The sequence below is a fragment of the Narcine bancroftii genome, chromosome 5, assembly GCF_036971445.1.
Source record: "Narcine bancroftii isolate sNarBan1 chromosome 5, sNarBan1.hap1, whole genome shotgun sequence".
NCBI lineage: Eukaryota > Metazoa > Chordata > Chondrichthyes > Torpediniformes > Narcinidae > Narcine > Narcine bancroftii.
The window spans coordinates 133,898,966-133,925,384 of NC_091473.1; the positions used below are offsets into that span (position 1 = coordinate 133,898,966).

The 26,419-nt window shown below is 46.1% G+C and overlaps 1 protein-coding gene across 2 annotated transcripts; it reads left to right on the forward strand.

The window, feature by feature from the left end:
• The first annotated feature begins 8,924 nt into the window (after positions 1-8,924).
• On the forward strand, positions 8,925-26,157 carry LOC138763987 (LIM domain transcription factor LMO4.2). Of its 2 annotated transcripts, none has more exons than XM_069939112.1 (5): positions 8,925-9,447; positions 10,291-10,570; positions 17,720-17,816; positions 18,277-18,432; positions 25,594-26,157. In XM_069939112.1, the coding sequence occupies exons 2-5, from the start codon at positions 10,332-10,334 to the stop codon at positions 25,600-25,602; spliced, it is 501 nt and encodes a 166-aa protein (XP_069795213.1). In that variant the 5' UTR covers positions 8,925-9,447; positions 10,291-10,331; the 3' UTR covers positions 25,603-26,157. The 2 variants fall into 2 exon arrangements, with proteins under 2 accessions (XP_069795213.1, XP_069795214.1); XM_069939113.1 differs by lacking the exon at positions 8,925-9,447 and adding an exon at positions 9,974-10,088.
• The last annotated feature ends 262 nt before the right edge of the window (positions 26,158-26,419 follow it).

Sequence of the window (26,419 nt, forward strand, 5' to 3'; positions counted from 1 at the left end):
GCTGCCACCGCTCTTCGCGACTGGCCAATATCAAGTCAAATGCAATGAAGCAGCTTTTTTTGGGGTGGATCAGCCGTATGTTTATAAAAGAGTCAACATTATCAAGTAGATATCGATTGTAGATTTCAGGTTTATTGTCGGAGTACGAACATGACATCGCATACAACCCTGAGATTCTATTTATTTCCCTGCGGGCGCGGTAGAATGACCACTTCAAGGTAATGCGGGGGTGGGGTGGCGGGAGCTGTGCACAACCTTCACAAGTCTAAACCAGTTAAAGAATTTTAACAAATGCAGAGATAATAAAACAATACGGTAAAGTGCAAAGTCAGAATCCTGCAACGAGCCCCTGATTGAGTTTGTCGTAGAGGAGACTGACGGAGGAGGGGGAGCAGATGTTCCTGAACCTGGTGGTGCGAGTCTTGTGGCACCTCCATCTCTTTCCTGATGGCAGCAGCGAGAACAGAGCGTGTGCTGGGTGGTGAGGGGATTTGATGATCGCTGCTTCTGCTACTCTCCGACGGCAGTGTTCCCTGGAACAACCCTTTCCTCAAAATGTACCAAGTCCAAGCAACATGTACCTATTTTACGCGTCCTCTTTAGTTTTGGCAAGGCAATGCCATTTATGTTTTTTGCTTCTTTGATTGAAGGCGAACAGCTTTTCTTTCCCTTTGTGCGCGGATTGCGAGCTGCGGCTGTTCCCTTTTGTACAAGGGTGGCGACGTGACCCTTGTTCAGGGCACAGGTGAAGTGGGTCGCCCGGTGGAATTGAATGGCAGTGACCGAGATAGGCGCGGTTCCGCGTTGCCTTTGGACTTGTGTGGCAACCCCGATCTCCGGCCCATACTCTTTTTTGCGAAATAAGGGCTGGCTGTTGACAAATGATGCTGGGAGCTGCCCTCGGTCTTGTTCCCCTTCCGCGTGTCGATGTCAGATTGTTCAGTGAGTCGTCAGATCAGTAAAGGAAACTGGGGATTGTTCCAGTATAATCTTACTTGCATTCAAAATACCGTAGTTCGTTTCACAGATTCAAAGAGATTGAACAGTTGCCGCACAATAGAACACAGAAGCTTACAGTACAGTGTGAGGACCCTCGGACCACGATGTTGTGTTGACCTATATAAACCTGAACTGACCCCATCTCACACCCATAACCCTCTAATTTTTCTTTTATCCATGTGCCTGTCTAAAAGTCTTTTAAATGTCCCTATTGTTCCAGCCTCCACCACCACCCCTGGCAATGCATTCCAGGTCCCCAGTACTCTGTGTAAAAACTTACCCCTGATGTCTCCTCCAAACTCCAACCCCCCCCCCCCCCCGAGAAATAGGTGCTTGCTGTCCACTCTATCTATCCCTCCTCTCATAATGTTGTAGGCCAAGGTGAGAAATAGAAACAATCCCTTGGTAACTCCAAACTTTTGTAACTTAAAAAGTACAATGTTTTGTTTTATGGTGGTGAAAGTGGCGATGATGGGTATGTGTAAGTCTGTGTGTGTGTGCGTGAGTATGTGTGGATGGCTGTGTGTATGAGAGGGGTGTGTGTGTGTGCGTGAGTATGTGTGGATGGCTGTGTGTATGAGAGGGGTGTGTGTGTGTGTGCTTGTGTGGATGTGGGTGTATGTGTGTAGGTCTGTATGTGTATGTGTGGGGTGTGCTTGTGCTTGTGTGGATGTGGTGTATGTGTGTGTAGGTCTGTATGTGTGTGCATGTGTGGGGAAAGGTGGGTGTGTGTGTATGTGTGGGGTTGTTTGTGTATGAGTGGTGTGTGTATGCATCCATGTACATGTGTGGTGTGTGTATGCATCCACGTACGTGTGTGTGTGTGTGTGTGTGTGTGTGTGTGTGTGTGTGTGTGTGTGTGTGTGTGAAGAGAGTGAGGTGGTACAAATTTTGCAGGATACATTTTTAAGGAATAAATGATGTGGAATTTTCAAGGCCAGCCCAGATAGCAGATGACTGGTGTTGGGATGGAATTTAGTCTTGCATTTAAATTCACCCCTGAAGAGGGGCTGTGATTTGAGGTCAAAATTCCTGAGGCTGCTTGCAAGTGCTTGGCACCTGCCTGTACATTTCTGGCCGAAGGCCAGAGAACAACCAGCATTGGTTTCTTTGACAGACTGCGGAAAAAATGCACTTCACGAGGTGAAGAATGTTGAACAATGGAACACTTCCCATTTTGTGCGCTGGTCGCCAGTTTGAAACACTCCCAGCTCCAGGGACGCACACCATTTTCTTCTGGTCCAACACTGTGAAATAAATGTTTCCATTTCTTTAGAACTTTTTAAAGCTTCACGTTGTCTCTCAAATGTTTTGTTTTCTCTCTGCAGCAAATACAGTTAAATTTTCAAGTGCAATTATTGTTGCAAGAAACACAGCAACTGATTTTGTGCAGGACCTGGTTGGGGGGGGGGGTGGTCTATGTGGTCCAAGACATTTCTTTTGCTCATCTTCTCAGGTCTATATTGATGCTGTGGAGAGGAGCAGCAATTAAGGATTCACACCACCCAGCACACGCCCTGTTCTCACTGCTGCCATCAGGAAATAGGTATAGGTGCCACAAGGTTCAGGAACAGCTGCTACCTCCTCCACTATCAGACTCCTCAAGAACAAACTCAATCAGAGACTCATTTACCAGCTCTTACTTATGCAATTTATTGATTTTTTTCCCTCTCTGCATTGTACAGTCAGTTTACATTTCTTTATTTATTTACATGCAATAAGTGGTCATTCTGCCTGGGAAAATAATCTCAGGGTTCTATATGATGTCATGTATGTATTCTGACAATAAATCTGAAATCCATCTGGGAGGGAAGATGTCACGTGACACACCACCAACAGGGTTGTACTGTATCATCTGTATATGGTAGATTGGTGCGTTTCATTCTCATGTCACTGGAGTGAGGCCTGAACCCACAACCTCCTGACACAAAGATAAGAGGGTTACTGAATGAGTCAGGCATGGCATAATGCAAACCACAAAGCAAGATGGCATTGACTTTCCCATAAGAATCATCCAACTGGTAGAACTGTCAAAGCAATTGTAGCTTTGTAGGGCCAATGTATTCTGGGGCACTTACAACTTACAACAATAGATTTCTTGTTCCTTTATGAGGCACTTAAATTAATGTTGGATGCTAGATATGAAAAGGGAATCTAATTTACTGTAGCAGCTGCTACACACAGAAAACACCACTAGACTTGGTGGGGTTTCCAGTAGAACTGTTTATTTGAATTTCACACATGCCCCTTTAAGGCCAACGGGAGTTCTGCCCCGTGCATCACGAGGCCCGGGGCGTGAGCAGTGGCCTAAGCCACGAGGCCGTAAATAAGCCCTGACGGTGCCATCTTCTGCAGCTGCCCCGCCAGCACAGCGGTACAAACGGGGCAGGTTCGCTTGCAGCAATTTGCACCGCCACAATGGGTAAACTACGGTAGAGACACTAGTATGAACCAGCTCGTGGATGGATATAAAACTAGTGCCAGAAAGCGGAGACACAGAGTGTATGCGCTTGTTGGTTGTCCCTGAAAGCAGGGACATGGAGTCCAAAGGATTAAAGAAAGGCTATGTTGTGTACAGGGGACGCACAAGAAACTGCAAATGTTGGAATAAAACATAGAACACAGAACAGTATACCACAGGAAGAGACCCTTTGGCCCATGTGTCTGTGCTGATCATGATGTCAAAATCAAACTGAAGATTTACTGCTTGCACCTGATAGACACCCTCTATTGCCTTCATATTCGGGTGTCTATTTAGATGCCTTTTAATCACTGTTGTTGTAAGTGGCTCCACCACTTCTCCTGTCAGCTCATTCCAGGCACCTACCACTCTCTGTGCAAAATATTTACCCCGGAGATCTCCCTTAAACTCCTTCTCCATCACATTAAACAGTCTCTAGCATGTGACACTTGCTTTGGCAAAAAGATTCTGATTCTCCATCTGATCAATGCATCTCATGATTTAAGACACCACTTTCATGGATCCCCTCCACCCCCTGTGCTCCAGAGAAAGCTCCAGAAAGAGTTTTTCCAATCTCTCTCCATAACTCCCATCCTCCAAACAGGCAACATTTTGTAAACCTCTCCTGTATTCTTTCCAAATCCTTCCTGTAATGGGGTGACTGGAATCACACGCAGTATTCCAGGTGCGGCCTCACCAAAGTTTTATATTCTGGAACAATTTTATCATCTGGACCAAAAATAACATCTGGAGAAAGTCAGTGGGTTGGCTACATCAGTGGGAGAATGTTTTGGGTTGGAACACTTTATCATGCTGCCTGACCCACTGAACTCCTTCAGTAAATTGATTTTGTTTACATTTAAGTAACTAAAATAAATATTATTAACAGTCCCTTCAAGATATTAAAGATGGAATTACAGAACTGAAATTGTGTGGCTTCATTCATTCTAACACACTTCACTAGCTGTCGTAAGTTAACTGTGTTATGTAGTTTTCCCCATTGTCCTTGGAACCGTGGAACATTACAGCATAGAATTATGCCTTTCAGCCCTTCTCGTTTGTGCCAAACTATTATTCTGCCCTGTCCCATTGACCTGCACCCAGTCCAAACCCTCCATACTCCTTCCATCCATGAACTTGTCCAAATTCTTAAATATTAAAATTAAGCCAACATTCACCACTTCAGCTGACAGCTTGTTCCACACTCCCACCACTCACTGTGTGAAGAAGTTCCTCTAACGTTCCCCCTAAACCTTTCCCCTCTCACCCTCAAACCATGTCTTCTGGTTTGTATCTCGCCTACCCTCCATGGAAAAAGCCTATCTACATTTATTCTGTCTGTCCCCCTCATAATTTTAAATACCTCTATCAAATCTTCCCCCATTCTTCTACGCTCCAGGGAATAAAGTCCTAACCTGTTTTACCTTTCCCTGTAACTCAGTTCCTGAAGTCTGGCCAACATCCTAGTAAATCTTCTCTGCCCTCTTTCAGTCCTATTGATAGAGCACTAATATATCTGTATTATAATTTAATGACTCCTGACACTTTGTATAACTAGTGTCAAATCCTGTCAGTGACCTTTAGCAGTCTGCTCCATGCTGGATTTTGTTTTCACATGGCCCCTGCATTTTCCTCTCATCTATGTGACAGTCAAGAGCATGTTCTCAATCCAATTGGTCCCCTTCCTCCTCCTGGAAGAGTTGAAGCTGGAACATGGCTTCAAATATATCTGAACGCATCACCATGACACAAACTAGCTGCCGCAGTAGAAAAGGGACAACATATTAATGTTGGCAACACTTGTACTATCACAACCTTGCCCAGTCTGTATAGACATCCTTCAAACTATTTCTAGTGCATACACCTGCATGCTTAGCTGGGCTAAGTAACCTAATATATACTGCTTTTTTTGCATAGTTTGTGGCATAAAATATTCAGATTGATTAATGTTATCTATTAAAGTTTCATTATTTATAACTTCTCGGCCTACTGAATGAATTGTTTTAGTGCATCCACCTTGTGCAACTTCATATAAGGATTTACTACCTGGCCCATTAGAGCCATCTGGTCCTTTTTTTTTGTAAAGAATGATTGTCAGCTCTTGGACCGTACTCGTTGGAGTACAGAGGATGGGGGGACCTCATAGAGGAATTTCGAATGCTGGAAGGTCCGGATGGAGTAGATGTGGCAAGGATGTTTCTCATGGACAAGAGGGCATAATTTCAGGATAAAAGGGCATCAGTTTAAAACAGAGATGCAAAAAAATGTCTTTAGTCAGAGGGTCTGGGACACTTGTTGCCACAGGTGGCTGTGGAAGCAAAGTCATTGGGTGTATTTAAGGTAGAGATCAACAGGTATTTTATTAGTCAGGGCATCAGGGGTTATGTGGAGAAAGCCGGGAAATGGGGCTGAGTGGGTAGATGGATCGGCTCATGATTAGACTCGATGGGCCTACTCCTGCTCCTATATCTTGTGATCTCATGATATTCTGTTCTTGATGCCCTTGTGTTCAATAAGCAGTTACATCTTGTTCTGTGATATCACAATTCACCACGCTCCAATAATTGTAATTTCGGTGGGGATGTAAGCTTGGAAAAGGAAAGTCAAACAAAGGATCTACTCATCTACATTGCCTGGTCATCCACCAGGTGGTGCTTTTAACCAGCAAGCTATTGGGAATAGGATACAAGCGCACTTCAGACAAGGAGAACCTTGTGGCAAGGCTAAATCAGATATACTTGTACAAATACACAGTGGGGATGTGGGACATGCTTTCCTTCTAGATTTCATTCTGCTCCTTATTTGATCTCATGATGACGGATGTTTGAAAGATGTCTACACAGACTGGGCAAGGTTGTGATAGAACAAGTTTTGCCAACATTAATAATGTTGTCCCTTTTCTACTGCGGCAGCTAGTTTGCATCCATGGTGATGCGTTCAGATATATTTGAAGCCATGTTCCAGCTACAACTCTCAGCAATTAAGCAAATTCAATATTATCTGCAGCATCAACAAAGCAAAGATTCAGTCTGAGTGATAGTTTGGCAATTGGGTTCTCTACCTTTCCCTTTTAAAAGCTGTGGGTTGTTTAACACAGAGCACGATTCCCGCTTTCTATTAATCCAGAGGTTTGGCTGTTATGTGAATGGCAGATTCTTGCTTGGCCATTGAAATACAGGGAGAATCAGAGTTGAATCTGTTCTTTGGGCTATAGATTGAGTGATGGAAAATGGGATTACTGGTCAACATGGAGGAGGTGGCCTGAATGTTTCAAAGCTGTTTTAGCCTCTGCCTCTCACCCAACACACAACTCCCTCTGTTTCAGATGATCGGGGTGGGGGGGGGGGGGGGGGGTGGGGTTGGATTCTTAGCCAATTTTGCTTTCACTTACGAAATGAAACTGCACTGTCTATTTCAAACAGTAGAGCAACTCAACAGGTGGGGCAGCATTAATGGAAGATAATGGAGTGTTGGCGCTTTTAGGTCATAAGCCTGCTTCAGGGAACCGTCCTTTCACTGTACTAATTCAGCAAGGACTCAAGATGGAACCAACCGAGCTGCTTGTCAGATACCCAAACCCTTAAACAGTTGAGCAAAGAGGAAATTCTGATGTATCCAAATAAGAGCAGAGTAGGAGCTGATCACAGAGTTCAAGAATTGGGAAAGAGCCCACATCCCCTGTCCACATCCAGGCAATGGAATTGGAGACGGTGAATAGCTTCAGGTTGTTGGGAATAAACATTTACAGTGATCTGACCACATTGACATGAAGATGAAGAAAGCAGACTAACGTCTCTACTTACTTCCTCGGAAGGCTTAGGAAGCTTCGCATGTCACTCAGCAACTTCCACAGGGGCACCAATGAAAGCGTTCTAGCTGGATTCATCGCAGCATGGGGCAGGAGCTGCTTCACTCAAGACCAGAAAATTAAACGCCGAATCTCCCATCCCCTCCATCAACTTCGTGAACACCTCCTGCTGCCTAGGAAAGGCAGACAGTAACAGAGAAGGTTCTAGAGTACAACAATCTTCGAGGTGGTTTCTTCCCTGCAGCGATCAGGCCCTCGAGTGAACCCCACCACAAGGCTCTAATACTGCCCTTGCTAGGTCCTCTCCCCCCCCCCCCACAGAAACACGATCATTTGTTATTGCACTCTTGCTCTTTTACTTTGTACGACGGCATGCATGTTAGAGTTGACTTGCTGGACTGCTAGCTCACTGTACCAATAAACTTGAGCTTGCAGGAGAATAAGTGCCAAACGCAAGAGTTGTTGATAAGATTAACTCAGGAGGCAAGGACACCTTCGCTGTTCTTCTCGACTACCCTTGAAAAAGTGTCTTCTTGAACAACTCGATTCCGATTGGGAAAGGAAGCCCTCGGGTTTCAGCCCAGCACGATGAAGGGACAACAGATCAAGAGAGGAAGCTGCCGGTGTGGGTGTTGCAATGCCCCTGCTGCCCACGTTCTTGTGCGAATGAAGATTGTACCTCATTCAAAGGGCTTCAGAAATAAACGGGACGCTTTTGATGTGCACGACAAGCGAGGTGGCGGCCAATCTCCACGCACACCAATAACTTTCACAAAGACCAGAATGTTGATCGCTGAACTGGTCAAAATACCGGGACTATCTTGATCTTCAAACTCGTGCCACGGATTTTTTTTTTCAAGTGGTGGGGTTGATGTCGCTCCCAGCAGTGCCGCGCTCTCCCCCCCCCCCCCCCCCCCCCCACCACACCCACCAGTCCCCCAACCCCGGCATCAAGACCTGAAACTCATAGAACTCGCGAAAGCACATCATCCGCTGGGATAGCAATTATTTTTAGGGGGGGGGGGCGAGAGAGAGAAAGAAAATTAACCTCCCCACTTGAAAAGCCAGTCCACTCAATTTTATAGAGCACTTCTAGGTAAGTGACTTGTGATTCGCCAGGTGGCTCAGGAGATCCACTTTTTAAAATATCTATATATATGATATTGAGCTGGGCTTCTTTTTCCTTTACTAGGCCGGTTAACCCTGAACCCGCTGGCTCGGTGACCACATCTTCCTTTATTCATGTCATGTTCTGGTCCCAAACAGATGCTCAGGCTCGCTGACTGAATGCAGTCACACGGGCTGAATGGTTCCCCTCTCTCTCTGCTCCATAAACAAACCTATCTTGAGACGGTCGTCACATTTGACCCGTATAAGCAGATTCCTGACGGAAGTATTATGGCAAATTAAAACCTCTCTGTGAAGCGGGCATCTAGAGCCCATACGTGTTGTGTGCGTCTGTTCACGCTATTTGCGCTTCCCAGAAGGGGCGATTGCGGCTGACAGTCACCCCGAGCTGCGTGATCTTGCCCTGCTCTCCCTGCGATTGGCCATTTCTCTTATTCCGCCTGAATGGGGGGCTTGCTGGTTGGGCGGCCGGGGCTGACGTGCTGCTCCGGGGGGGGGGGGGGGGGGGGGGGTGTGTTCCTGGATCCGCCGCTGTCACTAACACATGTAGGGAGCTGCAGCCGCGAAGTAGATCGGCCGCGCCGTGTGTGCGTGAGAGAGAGAGAGAGGGAGGGTTCATTCCTCTCCAAAAGGAAGCAACCTCTGCCACCTTCCACTTGGCCCTCCTTTATTTCTCCCCCCGCGCCCACCAACTATCCACGGAACCCCAATCCTGAAACCAGGAGGCTCCTGGAGTATTCTGACCGCTGAAGAAGTTAGTAGCCGGACATCTCGAAGCACCAACTTCGATTTCCCTTGCGCCGTCGGCCGCCGACACGAGAGAGAGAGAGAGAGAGAGCACGTCCATAAAGCGCTTTCGTGCGACTTCCAAGCAGCCACCGATTAAAACACCCGAAGGCCGATCGGTGGGAGTCCGCGAATTGGATTCTTTCATGTGCCATCGAATTCGAGACGCGTCTTTCAAGATCGTCGCAAATATCTGCTAAGCGATCAACCCCACGTCCCCGCGCACACACACAGACACTCTGGCCGCCGAGCAAGCGGAGGGAAGGTAAGGCTTGTGCTACCGTGGAGGCTATTCATTTCAGCGAGATGGGAGGCGATCAGATTTGCTTAGGCTGCGCTGTTTGTCCCCGCCGGCTTTTCTGCCGCCCTCCCCTTGCTCTTCGTGGCTTTCCCCGAGCCCGGCCGCTTGTCCGAACGCAGCTTAAGTTAAAGATTATTTTTTAAAAAATAGACACACACACAGCTCCCCTCCTCCTCCTTCAGTCTGAGGGGAGGGGGACTTGCTGAGGCCTCAGTTCCGGGTATTTTTGGAGGGGGGACGGGGGTGGAGTAGCGATTCGATTTGTTTTGGAGATTTCATCATTCGAAGGCCAGCTCTAATTGTTGCCCTCAGATGGTTTTCTCCCCTTTCATGGGGATCGTTGTCACCCCGCATTGGGTGGAGGGGGGGGGGGGGTTGGAAAAAAAAACAAGGGAAGCGTGCACCGATTCGCACATCAGGCACATGTGCTGGGCAGCTAACAGCCCCCCCCCCCCCCTTTCCTCACCCACCTCTCCTTCTCCTCCTCCTCCCCGTGTGTTCATGGAGAGGGCGCAATTCATCTTGAAATGACACCGAGGGAAGCCACAGCAGCGTTGAGATCAAGGACAGATTAGACCAGCCTTAACACAGGCTTTGCGTAACAGGTTAACAAGCCACTTAATTGAGGGGGGGGGGGGGGGTGCCTGCAACGCCACTGTCTGCCTGGGCCTGATCCGAGATTTCCTTATCCTTTCTCCAACCGAACGCCAGCAAAAAAAAATATAACACACAATTGAAATACTCGTGGTTTTTAACCTTAATTTCTGTCTTGTTTCTGTTTCTCTCTCTCTATTTTCCTGAATGTAGATTCGTGTGGTTTTGCCATTTAAAAAAAACCCTAAAACGCAATGGTGAACAACGGGAACTCGCAGACGCCCACAGCCGGGATGAACCGCGCGGGGTTGGCTTGGAAAACGTGCGCTGGCTGCGGAGGCAAAATCGCCGACCGCTTCCTCCTATACACAATGGATAGTTACTGGCACAGCCGTTGCCTCAAGTGTTCCTGCTGCCACGCTCAGCTCGGGGAGATCGGCACGTCATGCTACACCAAGAGTGGGATGATCCTGTGCAGGAACGACTACATCAGGTAAACCTTCCCCCCCCCACCCCCATCACCCGGACTCCCAACTCTTCAGGTCGTGGCTTGCCCTGCAGGGAGGGAGGGAAAGGGAGCAACTTCGCCAACTCGTCCCATTGGCAGCCTCTCCTTTCCCCGTCTTAAAGGACAACTAACTCTCAGCGGTGTATTCGAAGGCCCACTCAAGATTCTTTCAAGCAAACAATGAGAAGTTGGAAGGACTTGTCATCCATGGAGAAGTGGGCAGTCAACGCTTCGGGTTGGGACCTTCTATCAAAAGAAGAGTCTAGACCGGTGGTTCTCAGCCTTTCTCCCTCACCCCACCACCACCACTTTAAGTAATCCATTACTAATTACAGAGCACCTATGGCATAGATAGGGGTTCTCAGTCTTTTTTTCCCAACCATCTTAAGCAATCCCTTAATAAGCACCCACGGCTTTGGAAGCGGTAGATGCTCTGTGGTGAGTAAGGGATTACTTAAAGTGGCGTGTGAGCGGAAAGAAAAGGTTGACAATCACCGGTAGATGAAAGATCTCGACCCTAAAAAGTTGACTGACCACACGGGCGCTGCCTGACCCTTTCCATTCCCCTGAACGGCTTAATGTTTGCTCAAGATCCCGGCCATCTGCACTTTTCGCGTTTCTCTCCCCTGGATCAAGGAACGGTCTTGACGGGGGAAATGTTCTCCAGAGCTTTTAAGATTCAGAGCTGCCACGACATTAAAAAAGGTTGCAATATAAAATTAATTCCGTCGAGAGCCATGCAGAATCTTATGAAAATAGGTCAATCCATCTTTGCGACTCTACCACCCCTCTATCACTGGAAAAGGAATTGATTCGAGACAGATACGAAAAGGTAAACAGTGGCGCTGCCGGGGCGGACCTCAACTGTCTGATTTGAATTCTGCCTGTTGATTTTCAATCTTAAAAATAGTTGCATTTGGTTTGTTAGGTTTACCATAGAACAGCTGGTTTTTTTTTGGAGGGGGGGGTTGAAGAATTGAGAATATCTCAACATTGAACATATTTTTCTGTCTGGTGCTTTTGAAGGTAAAGTCCATTTAAACGAGATGAATAATTCCATTTTTTTTTTAAAAACATGATTCATATGCATCCATTTGTAAAAGGAGAGGGGGGGTTCTTGGCAATGCTGATTCCCACTGAATCTTTGCTCCGGGTGGGGGGGAGGGAGGGAGAATCTTATTCCAAGTGAAAACCACGCCAGAGTTTGGAGACCTTCCTACCACGTGACTCCCCTCCAATCTCTTCAACGGAAGAGGACAGATCACATGCCAAAACTTTTTTTCCCCTCTAAAACTTTTAATCCCTGGAAGGGGTTTGGTTCTGTGTGATTTGGCGAAACAAGTTTTTAAAAATATTTTAGCGACCGGATTGAAAGCCCAGGAGAGCTCCCGTTAAACTTTGCTGCTGTAAGTTTTAGTTGGAGTTAAAAACACTTCCATCAAGAGCTTTCTTTCCTTCCCCCCCCCCTCAAAAAAAAACAGCACCGGATGAGAGGGAGCCGGATTTCACCTCGACTGGGAACTAAATGGAAGGCGTGCACACTTCCCCACTGACGAGATGTGGTTCCTTCTTGGCGCTTCTCATGGTGAATTAAAGAGGCAGGCAGGAGCCGCACTTGTTAATTGGGGTGTTGCCTAGAGAGGAGGGGGATTCGGGGTGAACTGGGGGTCCGTGAGAGAGGGGAAGCCGACGCGACCCGAGGGTTTCAGATCCTTCCAGATAAAACTGACTGCGTGTAAACCTGCACGATTTAAAAATCGGTTCATTCGTGGCAGCCCTGCCCCCGCGCACACGAAACCCGGCACCGTCCACGATCAGAGACTAGGAGCTTCGAAAGGGTTTTGCAAGCGGCTCAGCAGAAGAGGTTAGAAAATGAATCCAATCGCCATCTCGGAACCAAGACACCAAATAACATTTAATTACGAACAGTGGCTTTTGAGAGAGGATTATCTGCAGGCCCGGCGCTCCCCCTCTCTGCTTGAATTCGCAGGCGCGGAACTAAATTAGATCCCCCACCCCACTTCCCCTCCCCACCGCCCCCCTCTCACTCATCCATTCTGGGTACGCCCGGTAAACCTATCAATTGTTACATAATAACACTTCAGACGGCTGCCCTCTTCATCAGAGCGGCCGGTTATTGCCGAGTTTGAGCTGGTAGCAAGGGGAAAGCCCCCTGAATTACCAATTAATTAAATCGGGTGTAATTTAGGGGGACGTTTATCTTGATTTGTCATAACAATTCATTTAATTCGCTCGGGAAAAGCTCGCCCACTCTGCATGAACCGAGCCGATATTTCCGCCACTTTCTGTCCTCCACTCGCCGCTCTTTTCGCCCCCTTTCATGGTTTCGCGTCCCTTCCTCCGATGCCAGTTTTTCTTTCCTTCTCCCCGGCAATTATGCAAAAGCGCCGCTTTATGTATCAATGTATTCCGCTGCTATTAAAACGCTTGAAGAGTTTCATCTCATTTGGGATCCGGCTTGATGCCGTGATTGATCGCGTTGCTGGATTGTTGAAATATTAACGACCTCTTCGACTCGGAACACCAGAAGAAAATTGAAACCAATTTTCTGTCGTCACAACCTACTAAGATTAAACTCCCCCTGTATTAATTAGTCGGCGCCGGGGAGAGTGCTTTCCTGGCCGGGAGTTGCAAGCAGAACGTCCCGTGTCAGACTTAATTGAGCACCCCGGGTCCGTGAAGTTCCATTCAATGCACTCGAGACCCCCACCCCTTTTGGGGGGGCTGTTTACAAAAAGTTTTCGGATAATGTTACACATTTGACCCTGAATTTGTCTTCACAGCCAAACCGCTGCCCATCGGTTGGAAGAGTCCCCCCCCCCCCCCAATTTACTCCAATACTCGTCTCTCCCGGATCCAGAGGCGACCCCCAAAATCTCGATCGATTAAATTTATAAAAACACTCGGTTGGCTGGAATTGATTCCGAATTGGGCCACGAGGCCTTCAGTGTCATTCGGGCGTTCACATTTTCCCTGGGTGGGTAAGGGGAGAAGGGGGGTGGGAGGGGATCGTTCCGACCTGCTTGATTGAGGGTGTCGGCCAGTTGAAGGTGTTTCCCGTGGACCTTGGAGACCGGGGGCGAGCCAGCGACCTTGGGCTCTTTCTCTTCTTGACCCCTGCTTTTTGCCACTTCTCGATGCCAATGAGCAGGCGAAGTCAGTGCGTCCCGACCGTGATTTATCCCGGAGGCCACGTCGACCCTTTTCACCCAGACCGGGTGTGTGTGTCGTGGCCAATCTTCGGCGCCCTCCCAGCACAAGCCATTATAACTCAGCCGCGAACGTGTCGATGGGTTGTGTATCTAAACTAATTAGTTTTGAGATGGAGTTTTGATTGAACTCTGGCAATCGATGCTGGTGTAAAATTTGTTGCTCGGCTTCCTTATTAAAAGCTATCTTAAGCGGGCAGCTTTACTGCAGCGTGTCACCCGTCGATACTTTTAATAACGACTTAAGAGGTTATTTTCAATAACGTGGCAACAGCGGGGTGCACATTCGACGAGCCTCCCCGCCCTGTACATGCGAGCCCGCCCTGAACACACAGAGCCACGAATGGCGAGCCTGCCCTGTACATGCAGAGTCACGAATGGCGAGCCCGCCCTGTACATGCAGAGTCACCAATGGCGAGCCCACCCTGTACATGCAAGCCCGCCCTGAACATACAGAGCCACGAATGGCGAGCCTGCCCTATACACGCAGAGCGACAAATGGCGAGCCCACCCTGTACATGCGAGCCTGTCCTGAACATACAGAGCCACGAATGGCGAGCCCGCCCTGTACATGCAGAGAGACAAATGGCGAGTCTGCCCTGTACATGCAGAGCGACGAATGGCGAGCCTGCCTTGTACATGCAGAGAGACTAATAGCGAGCCTGCCTGCCCTGTACATGCAGATTGACGAATGGCGAGCCTGCCCATGGCAAGTCTGTCCTGTACATGCAGAGTGACGAATGGCGAGCCCGCCCTGAACACGCAGAGCGACGAATGGCGAGCCCACCCTGAACACGCAGAGCGACAAATGGCGAGCCTGCCCTGCACACGCAGAGCGACGAATGGCGAGCCCGCCCTGCACACGCAGAGCGACGAATGGCGAGCCCGCCCTGCACACGCGGAGTGACGAATGGCGAGCCCGCCCTGAACACGCGGAGCGACGAATGGCGAGCCCGCCCTGAACACGCGGAGCGACGAATGGCGAGCCCGGCCTGTACACGCGGAGCGACGAATGGCGAGCCCGGCCTGTACACGCGGAGCGACGAATGGCGAGCCCGGCCTGTACACGCGGAGCGACGAATGGCGAGCCCGGCCTGTACACGCGGAGCGACGAATGGCGAGCCCGGCCTGTACACGCGGAGCGACGAATGGCGAGCCCGGCCTGTACACGCGGAGCGACGAATGGCGAGCCCGGCCTGTACACGCGGAGCGACGAATGGCGAGCCCGGCCTGAACACGCGGAGCCACGAATGGCGAGCCCGTCCTGTACCTGCAGGGTGACGAATGGCGAGCCTGCCCGCCCTGTACATACAGAGTGACAAATGGCGCGTTCACGGGAGTGCATCTGATGTTAAATCGTGGTGAAATATGATTTTCTTGCTGGGATCTCTGCCTTCCCTGTCTGCCCCAACACCTTTCATTGCAGCCATCCCAACATCGCACACCCCTAAACTGGAGGACGTAATGGTGGGCAACATCCCTGCTCTGCTGATTGAATGAAAGTGTTGGGAACTGGCGAGACATGAAGGGCAGGATAGAGTCACAGTCACCAACAAGGAAATGAGCCCTTTGTATCATCTCATCCATGCTATCAAGATGTCCATCTGAGCTAGTCCGACTTACCCTCTAACCCTTTCTCAGCAATGTACCCATCCAAATTTCATATAATCCTCTCAATTGTACAGGACAATAACATTTCATTTGGCAGTTGGTTTGACATATGAATTAACTGGAGAAAAAGTTCCCTCTCTGCACCCTCCCCAACCCGCCTGTTCCTTTTAAATCGTTACAAGTTCACCTTGGTTTTAGGTTCCCTTTCCCTGGGGAAAAGAATTCACCTTCACAATTTTATTAATCACCATAAGGTCTCCCCTCATTCTGCTAATCTCCAGAGAAAAGAAAATGTGTAAGTCTATTCAGTCTCTTGTGTTGTTGAGGCTTTATAAGGCACTGGTGAGACCTCACTTGGAGTATTGTGAGCAGTTTGGGGCTCCTCGTTTAAGAATAGATGTGCTGAAGTTTGGAGGGGGTTCAAAGGACATCCAGTTGGATGATTCCTGGAATGACTGCTCTTGATCTGTATTTAGGAATTTAGGAGAATGGGGGGATGTTGAAAGGTGTGGACAGAGTAGATATAGAAAAGTTGTTTCCCATAGTGGGAGAGTCTAGGACAAGAGAGCACAACTTCAGGATTGAAGGGCATCTGCCCAGAACAGAAATGAGTAGGGATTTCTTCAGCCTGAGGGTGGTAAATTTATGGAATTTGTTGCCACAGGTGGTTGTGGAGGCCAGGTGTATTCTTGATTTGCCTGGGCTTCAAAGGTAATGGGGTTCACCCATCGTTATTGAATGAAGATCTACTGGGACCAATACCTGAAGAGGGCACACAAAATCAGTGAACCGGTGCGGACTCGAAAGGCCAACGTGGCCTGTTTCCGCTCCGTAAATGGTTATATGGTTATATGGGAGGAGGCTGGGCAGTGGAGTGAGTGGTGAAATGGATCAGTTCATGATTAAATAGCAGGGCAGACTCGATGGGCTAAATAGCCTAATTCTACCCCTACATCATGGTCTCTTCCTAAATTCCCAGGCTTTCAGCCATGATCACTCAGACAAGGTGTGGGGCTCTGTTTGACAGAAGCAAACACACAAAACCGAAGAGACTGTACAACAGGCTTTAATCGACAAAGACATCCACAGAGTGGCGGTGCTGGCTGTACTGCAGTAAACTCTTGAGTGAGTTTTCGGAGGGCTGGCTCAGGCTTATATCCCAGAGGGTGATTGACACCCGACCGGGTGCGGCTTGATCCATTCAGGTCGGCCAGGTGTTGACCTGTCCCCCTGCAGGTACAGAGGTTGCCCCCCTGCAGTAGGTTGGTGGTGTACCACCACACAAGGAAGGCTGAATGTATACATTAATGGTGACAAAGTATCCAGAGTGGTGCAGGGATATGAGAGAGGCTGTTGTCACCCTGATTTAACCTCCATTGGATGATGTGGTCACATTCCTAGCAGACCACACCTGAAGCAGTGGTGGGATGATGGTCGAACTAATGGACTGTAATTTAGGAGGATACCATTTCAGGGGATTATTTCCTTACCTTAGTGAAATGATAGCCAATAGAAACTCATTTAGAACAGCCAGAGCTGTCTGAGAGAAATATTTATTTTTAGGGTCTTCAGTACATGGAATCAGATCAGATCAGATCTATATGCCAGAATGCTCTTCCAGGTGGATGGTTTGATTAAAACTAGACCCTTTTGGAAAGCCTGCTTCCAGGATTAGGTCTGGATGCAGTTCATTCCTCCCACAACAGTTTTAGCAATGGCACTCACACCTTTTCTAAACCCCCACCACCTCTCTCTGCCCAACTACTCTATGTTCTCCAAGTGCTGGGTGAAAGTGCTTTCCTGTTCAACATCTGATTGCAAATGACTGGATTCTTGAAGATTCTTGAAATGGAACATGAACATTTTTAAGTGGGGTGTGGATGGGTAAAGGGGAGGGCAGAGGATAGGGAAGTCACAAAATCTTTATCAAATGTACAGTTCGATCATTTACACAAGTAGTGTATGGTGGGCAGCAACCTCCTTTGAAGAAGACCGCAGAGCCCACCTCACTGACAAAAGACAAAGGAGGAAAAACCCAACACCCAACCCACCAATTTTCCCTTGCAACCGTGCCTGCCTGTCCCGCATCGGACTTATCAGTCATCAACGAGCCTGCAGCAGACGTGGACGTACCCTCCATAAACCTTCGTCCGCGAAGCCAAGCCAAAGAGTGTATGCAAAATACTGGGACCTCTAGGAATATTTTCTCAGTGAACAGTATCTTTTGATTGCTAAAAAAATTTCCAGTGACCCTTGTATGAAGGGTAACTCCTGCATTTTCTTTGCTTCCTAGATTGTTTGGGAATAGCGGAGCGTGCAGTGCATGTGGACAATCTATCCCAGCCAGTGAGTTGGTCATGAGGGCACAAGGCAACGTCTATCATCTCAAGGTAATACTATCTGCCCGTGTTAAGGAATTTCAGAACTAATTAGCAAGGCACATTTCTATGCTCTGTCAATGCCGCTGTTGTAACTTTTACGTTCATAGTGTGTATTGAGCTGATCTACAGTATTTTATTAGCACTGAATTAAGCAATGCTCTAATGCTAGAAAGTGATCATTGAACCCAAATCATTTATTTGAATGCCCATATTCTATGAGTTTTCACTTCATGTGACTTCATCCTGCCGAGAAATCTGTAATGCTTTTTCCTTTGATTGTATTTGAATTTAAATGCATTTATATGTTCCCTTTGTTCTTCTATTTGACTACAACTTCCAGATTCTAACCACTCCCTGCCTAAAGAGGATTCTCTTGAATTTATGAGTCATGTTTTACTGATATTTATGGCCTCTAGTTTTTCACTCTCTTAATGATGTCGAAAATGGTGTCACTTTCCGCTCTCTCTAGTGCTTTACCTGTGCCACCTGCCGAAATCGTCTTGTCCCTGGAGACAGATTTCATTACATCAACGGCAGTTTATTCTGTGAACATGACAGACCCACGTCCCTTATCAATGGACATTTGAATCCGCTTCAGAGCAATCCTCTACTATCTGACCAGAAGGTAAGCCAAGGTTCTTTTCAACCTCTTTTGATTCTGCACAAGAGGGAAACTCTCTGCTCATGTTGGTTTGAATTTCCTTTGCAGCTCTTGTGAGTGCAACATGGACATACCATGAAATATGTTTTCTGGAGCAGCCATTCTCAACAGGTGCCTTGCAGCTGGACCCCCCCCCCCCCCCACTCCCCACCAAAGGGGCCATAGCACATTTAAGACGGACCACAGACTAAAGCCTTAAATAGTTTTAATGTTTTTTATGTAGACATTAGGAGTATGGAAGAAACCAACTAAACTTGACTGCTTCACATGGAAGGGGGCCCATAAACATTGAGCTCAGTTCAAAGGGGGCCGTAGCCAAAAAAAAGATTGAGAATGGCTGGTCTAGGACACTAAAGAGATGGCAAGTAACACAAATAACGCAGAAAAACATGCTACTGAATGGAGTTCCAATCACCACTTAGATCGTACTGGGAAGTTGATAAAATATCACAATGAGATTCAATTCTGTTGTCTTATCAAATAACATTGGTACTGTGCTTGAGAATACAGTAACACGCTGTGTGCGAACATTCCTCTTTTTTTGCTGTAGCTAGGATTTTGGTGAAATGACTGGTATTACACTGGCATTGGTCTCTGAACAATGTTATTTTTGTTCAAAACAATACAAAGGTTTTCTTTTTAATTTTATCTTTCCCAGTAAATCATATGCCTCCCTTACCATACCTGTTGGTGGATTTAACATGTTTAAACCTGACACAGTTTGGTGCATGTGCTTTTAAGCATTTATCAATGGATAAATACTCCAATTAAAATACACGCAGTAAATGCTGGAGGAACACAGTGTCTGCAGACTTCTGTGGGTTCCTTCAGCTTTTACTACAAACCCGATGTCTGCAGACTTCTGTGTTTCACTTGCTTCCAATTAACCCAGGTTTACCTTGTGTTCCATTTTCTCCAGTGATCTTGGGAAGGAGGATTTGCCCTTGGAAAATTTAATGAGAAGTGTGAAGTTTGTAGGTGAAGACCAGACGATTAATTTTTATTAATAAATTCTCAAGATTGGCTGTCCAATCTTTTTTTTTCTTTGATGAGGTGGGGTTTTATATAATTTTTTTTCACTCTCTTTTGGAACATTTCAGTTGATTGTGGGGTAACACAATATGTTATACGATGTCATCTAGTGATATTTTGCCCTCTTCTTGATTATGTACTCCTAATCTCCTCATGTGTTGTTTACCTATAATATGATTAATAAAAAGATTGAAAGAAAGAAGTATGAAGTTAAACAAGCAGTGAGGTAGGGTAAGGATGGGGAAAGTTAGTGGTTCGTACCAATGGATTTAGTTAGTCCTGTGTTGACTCCAACACAAATCTTCACAGATGGACAAGCATATTATAGACTCAGCGTAATGTAAAGTACTTCATCTTGTTCCTTATTGATTTGCATGATAAAACAACTATTCCTTATTAAATATTACAAGAGTTTCATTCACTCTGCAATGTTTGTCTTTGATGAATGAAGGGGAACTTTTTATCCCCATGAGATTACCAGTTATGATTTTGTGCCAACTGTGGGGCTCCTTTGGATGCTGTTGAACCATTGTCATTGGTTCGTTTGGAGGCTCTGTTGTCCTCTATCTAGTTCCACTTGGATTAGTCTGTCATACAAATCCTTCACCCAGTGAATTCATCATAATAAATAATGGGTTTATTGTCATACATATTCTAAAATTTGTATATGCACCAAAATTCATGCTTGTGCAACTGAAAGGTTAAAACAAAGTGAACTTGAATTAAAAAGACAAAAACTCATAAGGTAGATACTAAATATTCACAGTGATCCCAGGGGAAAAATAATGACTTGCAATAGAGCAGGCAGGTCCTTTTCTGGTGATGGAGCAGTCCCTGATTAGTGTACCAAGGGGAGATTGAAGAGTCCGATCTGTGTTGGAAAGAAATTGTTCTTGAACCTAGACGTGTTGGTCTTCAGCCCGAAGGTAGGAGTGAGAAGAGGTTGAGACCGGGATGATGGGGATCCTTTATGATGATCGCTGCCTTCTGCCTTCTTAAGGCAGCGCACATAGATGTCTGCAGTGGATGGCAGTTCGGAACCTGTAATGGACCAGGTTGCTACCTTTGCGTTCCTGGGCACATGAATTGGCAAACCAGGCGGTGAAGCAAGCAGTCAATATACTTTCCAGAGTACACCTGTAGAAGTTTGATAGAGTCCTCAATGACGTAGCACCTAAATCATTGCCTTAATCTCTATTCAATCTATATCCATGCTGTATAACTTTAGATAACCTGAAACACTGCAATCAATCAACACCTTAGAATTTCCTTTTGCAAGGAGGCTTGCATGCCAAGTAAGCTGTGGAAGTCTCTTGTTATTTTTGTCTTTTAAACTGTGTTTATTTTTAATGCATGTACATTAGTTAGGCATTGTAAGAGTGAGTCTTAAAGCAACCGGAATACTCATTTATCCCACATCTACCAATTGCCATAGTTGCTGGATACCAGGGATTTTATAGTAGTCATCAAGGCTTTGGGATTCCTAAGGCCAAGGTTACATCCATTTTCCCTTGCATCAGATTGTGTCCAATCCATTAAAATGTGGCCACCTGTGAAGGAATTAGATTTGGGAGAGCCCTACACATATCCACCATCAGCATTTCAGAGAGGGTGAAAAGAGCACAGCATCCAAGGCCTCATGTTACACATTTAGACATTTTTTGGAAAGAGGATTTGGGCAACAGGTGGAAGAATTTTGTTGCCCTGATCACAATCAACCTGGACTAGTCTGATGCAATCTTGAGGAAAATTTGTGGACCAGCCATCATTCTGAGAATGTTAAGGATATTGAGTGATCACTAGCTTGTGTGAGATGGGATAAGAAGGGGCACAAGTTTCCTTTCCCCATCTCCACCTATCGCCCAAATCCTCTTCTTAAATAAAAGTCTAAAAGTGGAGCACAAGGCCTTTCTGTCTCTTTTCACCCTCTCCGAAATGCTAGGGTGGACATTTGTGGGTCTCTCCCCAATCCAAGTTCCTCCACATGGGCCATGTTTTAATGGGTCGATTGCAATCTGATGCAGGGGAAAATGGATGTAACCTTGGCCTTGAAAATCCCAAAGCCTTGGTGACTGGAGAAACCTATGGGGAGTGGTAGATGCCAGATAAGCTTGAGATTCACTCTTACAATGCCAAACTAATACGCTTTGCATTAAGAATAAACAGATTAAAAGACAAAAATACTGTACCATTCGTACACTGAACAAACTTCAATCATGGGAATATATAAACCTTAAAGAATTTTATTTTATTTTCAGTTCCCCATCTGCAGGTTCCTCCCCGTCCACAGAGCAGATAGAAAGACGAAAAATACATTGTAGATAATTAACCCCCCCCCCCCCCCCCCAAGTTTACAGATAAAACCTTACTAATATACTTAACAATATACTAATAGCGATAAAGACTCTTACTAAGCAGGGATAAGGAGATACTTTAAGAGAGTCACCCCAACTGTGAGTGGCATCAACCAGCTCTTCATCCTGGGTGACGCCATTTTATTCAAACACAACTTTATTCAAACAACTGCTAGGAGCAAAGCAATGACCATTTGCTAAATATTTGCTCTCATCTTCACCAAATGTTTATGTGTTTCTTCAGGAAACAATTTACAATTTTAAACTTTTATTTAAATTTTTATTTATTTGAAATTCTTATTTATTTATTTTTCTGGATTTTATTTTTGCCGGTTGCTTCAATTCTGCGCAACAGGAGTTTTACTGTATTAGCTTAACATCATAAGCCTCTTTTCCACTGGCATCCTGTCCCAGGAATTAACTGGGACAGGGTCCAGTGGAAAAGGAACTCTGTCCAAATGCCGGTATCAAATTATGTCATTTCTCGCTGGGGATTAACTGCCTCTACCCCTACTCATATCCCCAGCGTTTGCTGATGCCAGCAGGCCGATAAAACAAGTGGAAAAGGGATAGCGGAAATTCACCCACTTCCATTTGAAGGTAGAACACTCCGATCCCCGGGGATGAGTTGTGTCCAGTGGAAAAGCAATTAGTGTCCCAGTTAAGGGTGGCCCAGTGGAAACAGCACAAAGGGCTTCCTATCCCGGGCCACTGCACGGCCAATTAACTGGGATGCCAGTGGAAAAGGGGCTATAGATTACAAATCATGTGACTGTTGCAACTTTGCCTTCCGAAATATTCCCTCCTCATTACTAGGGGGAGTGTGTCAATGTTCTTGTATTGCTCAATGCATAGCTAAGAATTAAAGGCATGGGATGTGTTTCACTTGAAGAGAAGTTTTGTTTTCATACTTTACATAAATCCATGGTGTAGGAATCAGAAAGATGGAAATTTGGTGTCGGGGACAATTCTTCAGGGTAGAGAAGACTGAGATGCTAGGATTGCAATCCGGCGTGTTCCTGCACTTGAGTCGGGTTTGCAACGGATGGGATTTTGGGGATGGAGTGGGTGAAGGAATGTAGAGATTATTCTGGGATGGCAGTATTGAGGTAAAAGAGGATCTTACTGGGTGGCAGAACAGATGCTCCTGCTATTTTTTTTAGAGTTCCAGGAAGTAAAAACGCACACAGTGAAAGTGGTCAGTGAATTTTGTTGCAGGGCTGTGAAGGTTAATTGAGTGAAATTTTAACAATTGTTAAACAGTAGTCCCTCCCCGCCCCCCCTCCCCCCCCCCCCTTTACCATTGACCATAGTGCAGCAAAGGAAACCTTGAATTGTAACTTTTTTTTTACACCCAACCCCTACAACTTTAACTTTTTATATTATGGGGAGTTTAAAACCACATCACTCGGTTTTGCTGTCCTGATAACCACCACCACTTTGCCAATGAACAGGACGCTATTTGTTCGAATGGACAAAGTGCTGCCAAGGATGGAAAATCTGCCTGACAAGTTTGTTTTTTTTAAAAAAATGCAAAACATTAAAATGGCATAATTGGTGTTGTCTCTGTCGATAGTGGCCGACATTTGATGTTCATTTATTAAATAGGCGCTAGACCTGCTCCCTAATCTCTTTGTTCAAGACAGACAAATTACCTTTCTCACACTGTGGTCAAACTCAGGGGAATTAAAGCTCAATGCCTCAGCTAGTTTAATTAGCCTGCGAGTGGGGGGTTGCCTAATGACTAAACGCACCTCAGGCTTTTAGTGGTTTGATGAAAGGGTAAGAAAAAGAGAAATGCACTAAACTGTTAAAAGTTTTTTCACCAGTGAGAACTCAGGGTACGACTTTATTTTTCCCCACCAAAAAAATTACTCATGTATTTAATTAACCCTTTGGACATTTGGTGAACGATTGGGGGATCGAGTACCGAAGATTGTATTGTTCTCTACTGTGAAGGATTTTGTCGACCAGTACAGTATTTCACCATTGTTTTTTGGGGAAAGCAACTCCTTGCAGATTGCAGCAATCTGTGTCTTTCATCTCTTTTCCCACATAAGTGGTTGCAGCCCTGTGATGGTAGTGTGCTGTTTTAAATCCAGCCTGTCTATAGTCTCCTTCTGTTTACTTGGAAAATCGGGTCAAGGTCTCCATTTTGTAGTTGTCATTTGGTGGGCACCTTTATCTGACATTGGGGCGGGGTGGAAAAAAAAATCAAAGCTTTCCATATTGTTTGGCGTGCATGAGCGGATTTCAAAATAGAACAATGTCAGTAATGCAAAATTTAAATCCATTTAGTCCGAAGCTGACAGCTGCCCTGAATAAATGTTACAAGCCTGAATGTTGCTTTCTGGCGGCAACTCCTAAAATCTATTTGAAAGCTGGATTAATGTAATGGAGATGTTTCCTTCGATATGTAACTCATCTCTGTAGTGCTTCCTTTGGCTGAGTGACATCAGTCATCTCGGTTGCCCCCTGGCGTGCTCTGACTAAGGTAAAATAAACACAATCAGAAAATGTTTGAAATGCACAGCACTTGAAAGGTGCGCAGGGAAGAGGAAAGAAATATTTCTCTGGTGAGACCACACTTAAAGAGCATAAGAAACAGGAGCGGGGGTCAACCATCCATCCCGCTCCACCGTTCAATGTGATCGTGGCTGATCTGATGATCGGCTCATCTCCACCTACCTCCCCATATCCCTTAATCCCCCTACTATGCAGAAATCTATCCAACCTTGTCTTAAAATACATTTACTGAGGTCGCCTCCACTGCTTCAATGGGCAGCAAATTCCACAGATTCGCCATCCTCTGGGAAAAGAAGTTCCTCCTCATCTCTGTCCGAAGTTTTCTACCCTGAATCTTGAGGCCATGTGCCCGAGTTCTGGTCTCCCCTAGCAATGTAATACCACCTAGACTACTGTGTTCTGTTCTGGCCACCTCATTAGAGGAAGGATGTGGAAGCTGTGGTGAGGGTGGAGAGGAGATTTATGAGGATGTTGACTGGATTGGAAAATGTGTGTTATGAGGCAAGGTTAGCACCTCGGACGCACTCTCTTCTCCCTCGTCCTATTGGGGAGAAGGTTCAATGTGAAAGTCTCTTCCCCTGCTAGGATGCCCTAATCAGAGTGATCCACTTTCGCCAGGACTGGGTGTTACCACTGGAACCATCAATCAACTGAATGGCTTGTGCCTTGGTGTCAAGCTTGTGTGAATTTCTATAAATAGCTCACTCCATTTTGTTTTGTAAAAAAGTAAAGAGAGTTCAGGTGAAACTCAATGTCGTTAATTCTTTGAGTAAATGCAGAATGGGAGTTAGATTCCTCAGCTACACGTACAGCCCAAACATCCCCACAGCCATCAGGCTCCTGAATGAACCCCATAGCAGTGCTATCATGCTGCCCTTTCTTGGTATTAATTGATCTTTCTTCATCATTGCAATCCGGTGCTGTCTGTAAGGAGTTTGTACGTTCTTCCCGTGTCTGCGTGGGTTTCCTTCGGGTGCTCCAGTGCTCCCACCCTTCAAAACATGCGGGGCTTGTAGGGTAACTGGGGTATTTAGGCTACACAGACTTGTGAGCTGCAAGGGCCTGTTACCGTGCTGTACAACTGAATCTGAATTTAGATCCTGTACTTTCCTCGCCGTACTCGGTACTTTGTGACAAATATACCCTTAATCGTAGGCTGGCGATTCATATCTATGCCTCTTTGGAGATTGATCCCTCTGTATTTCTTTTCCAGGTTTGCTGAGATGGGTTGGAGCAGTGCAGAAAGCGTGCCTTCATCTTTTCAATCTGGCTCATTGCAAGTGGACCCCACTTCGTTCCAGTAGACCGTCATAAACCTTTGGCTGGTTTCAGTGCCAGGTACACGATGACATTGCCCACTTGTATACCCTCGCTAGTTCGCTCTCACCAAGCTCTTCTTGCATTCAAAATGACTTGAGGACACCAGAATAACGATTCCGTGAACCCCGGGCTAATAACTGTTCAGAAGGGGTGGGGAGGGGGGGGGAGAGAGGGGGTTGTGAAGGTAATAAGAAATATCAAGTGGCCATTGAAGGACATCTGGGATAATGATAAATTAAATTCATTATTGGAGGTTTTGAAATTGCTATGTACCTACATTAATAATTAGCAGGGCACTGGCCTTGGGTTCTCTTCCCCCCCCCCCTCCCCCTTGTAATCTATTTTTCTTTAAAACATCCTTGCAAAAAAAAATGTTGGCTCTTTGTATTTCTAAGTGTTGTAAAGATGATGTGTTTATTGTTATTATTAATAAAGAGGCATCAACGGGAGAAAACAATCCAGTGCTCTTTGTGGTAGTTCTCTATCATAAACACTTGTAGTGGTTCTCTGTACAATAACATGTATGCATGCATGTATGTGATTTGTCAAATGTTGCTTCTCCTAACCCCCATCCCACCCCCAGCAGAAACATCCCACCTTTCCAGTCTCTTATGTAGGACTTTAAGAATGGAGATTTTATTTGTGATATTTTCAAACAAAAATCCATTTGCTCTAGTACGGTGTATTTAAATAATAAAAAAGCTTGAAATGGGGAAAGA

Coding starts and splice junctions, on each gene's coding strand:
- LOC138763987 (XM_069939112.1), top strand. CDS start 10,332: ATGGTGAACAACGGGAACTCGCAGACGCCCACAGCCGGGATGAACCGC. Junction 10,571..17,719: donor TGCAGGAACGACTACATCAG/GTAAACCTTCCC, acceptor TTTGCTTCCTAG/ATTGTTTGGGAATAGCGGAG. Junction 17,817..18,276: donor GCAACGTCTATCATCTCAAG/GTAATACTATCT, acceptor CGCTCTCTCTAG/TGCTTTACCTGTGCCACCTG.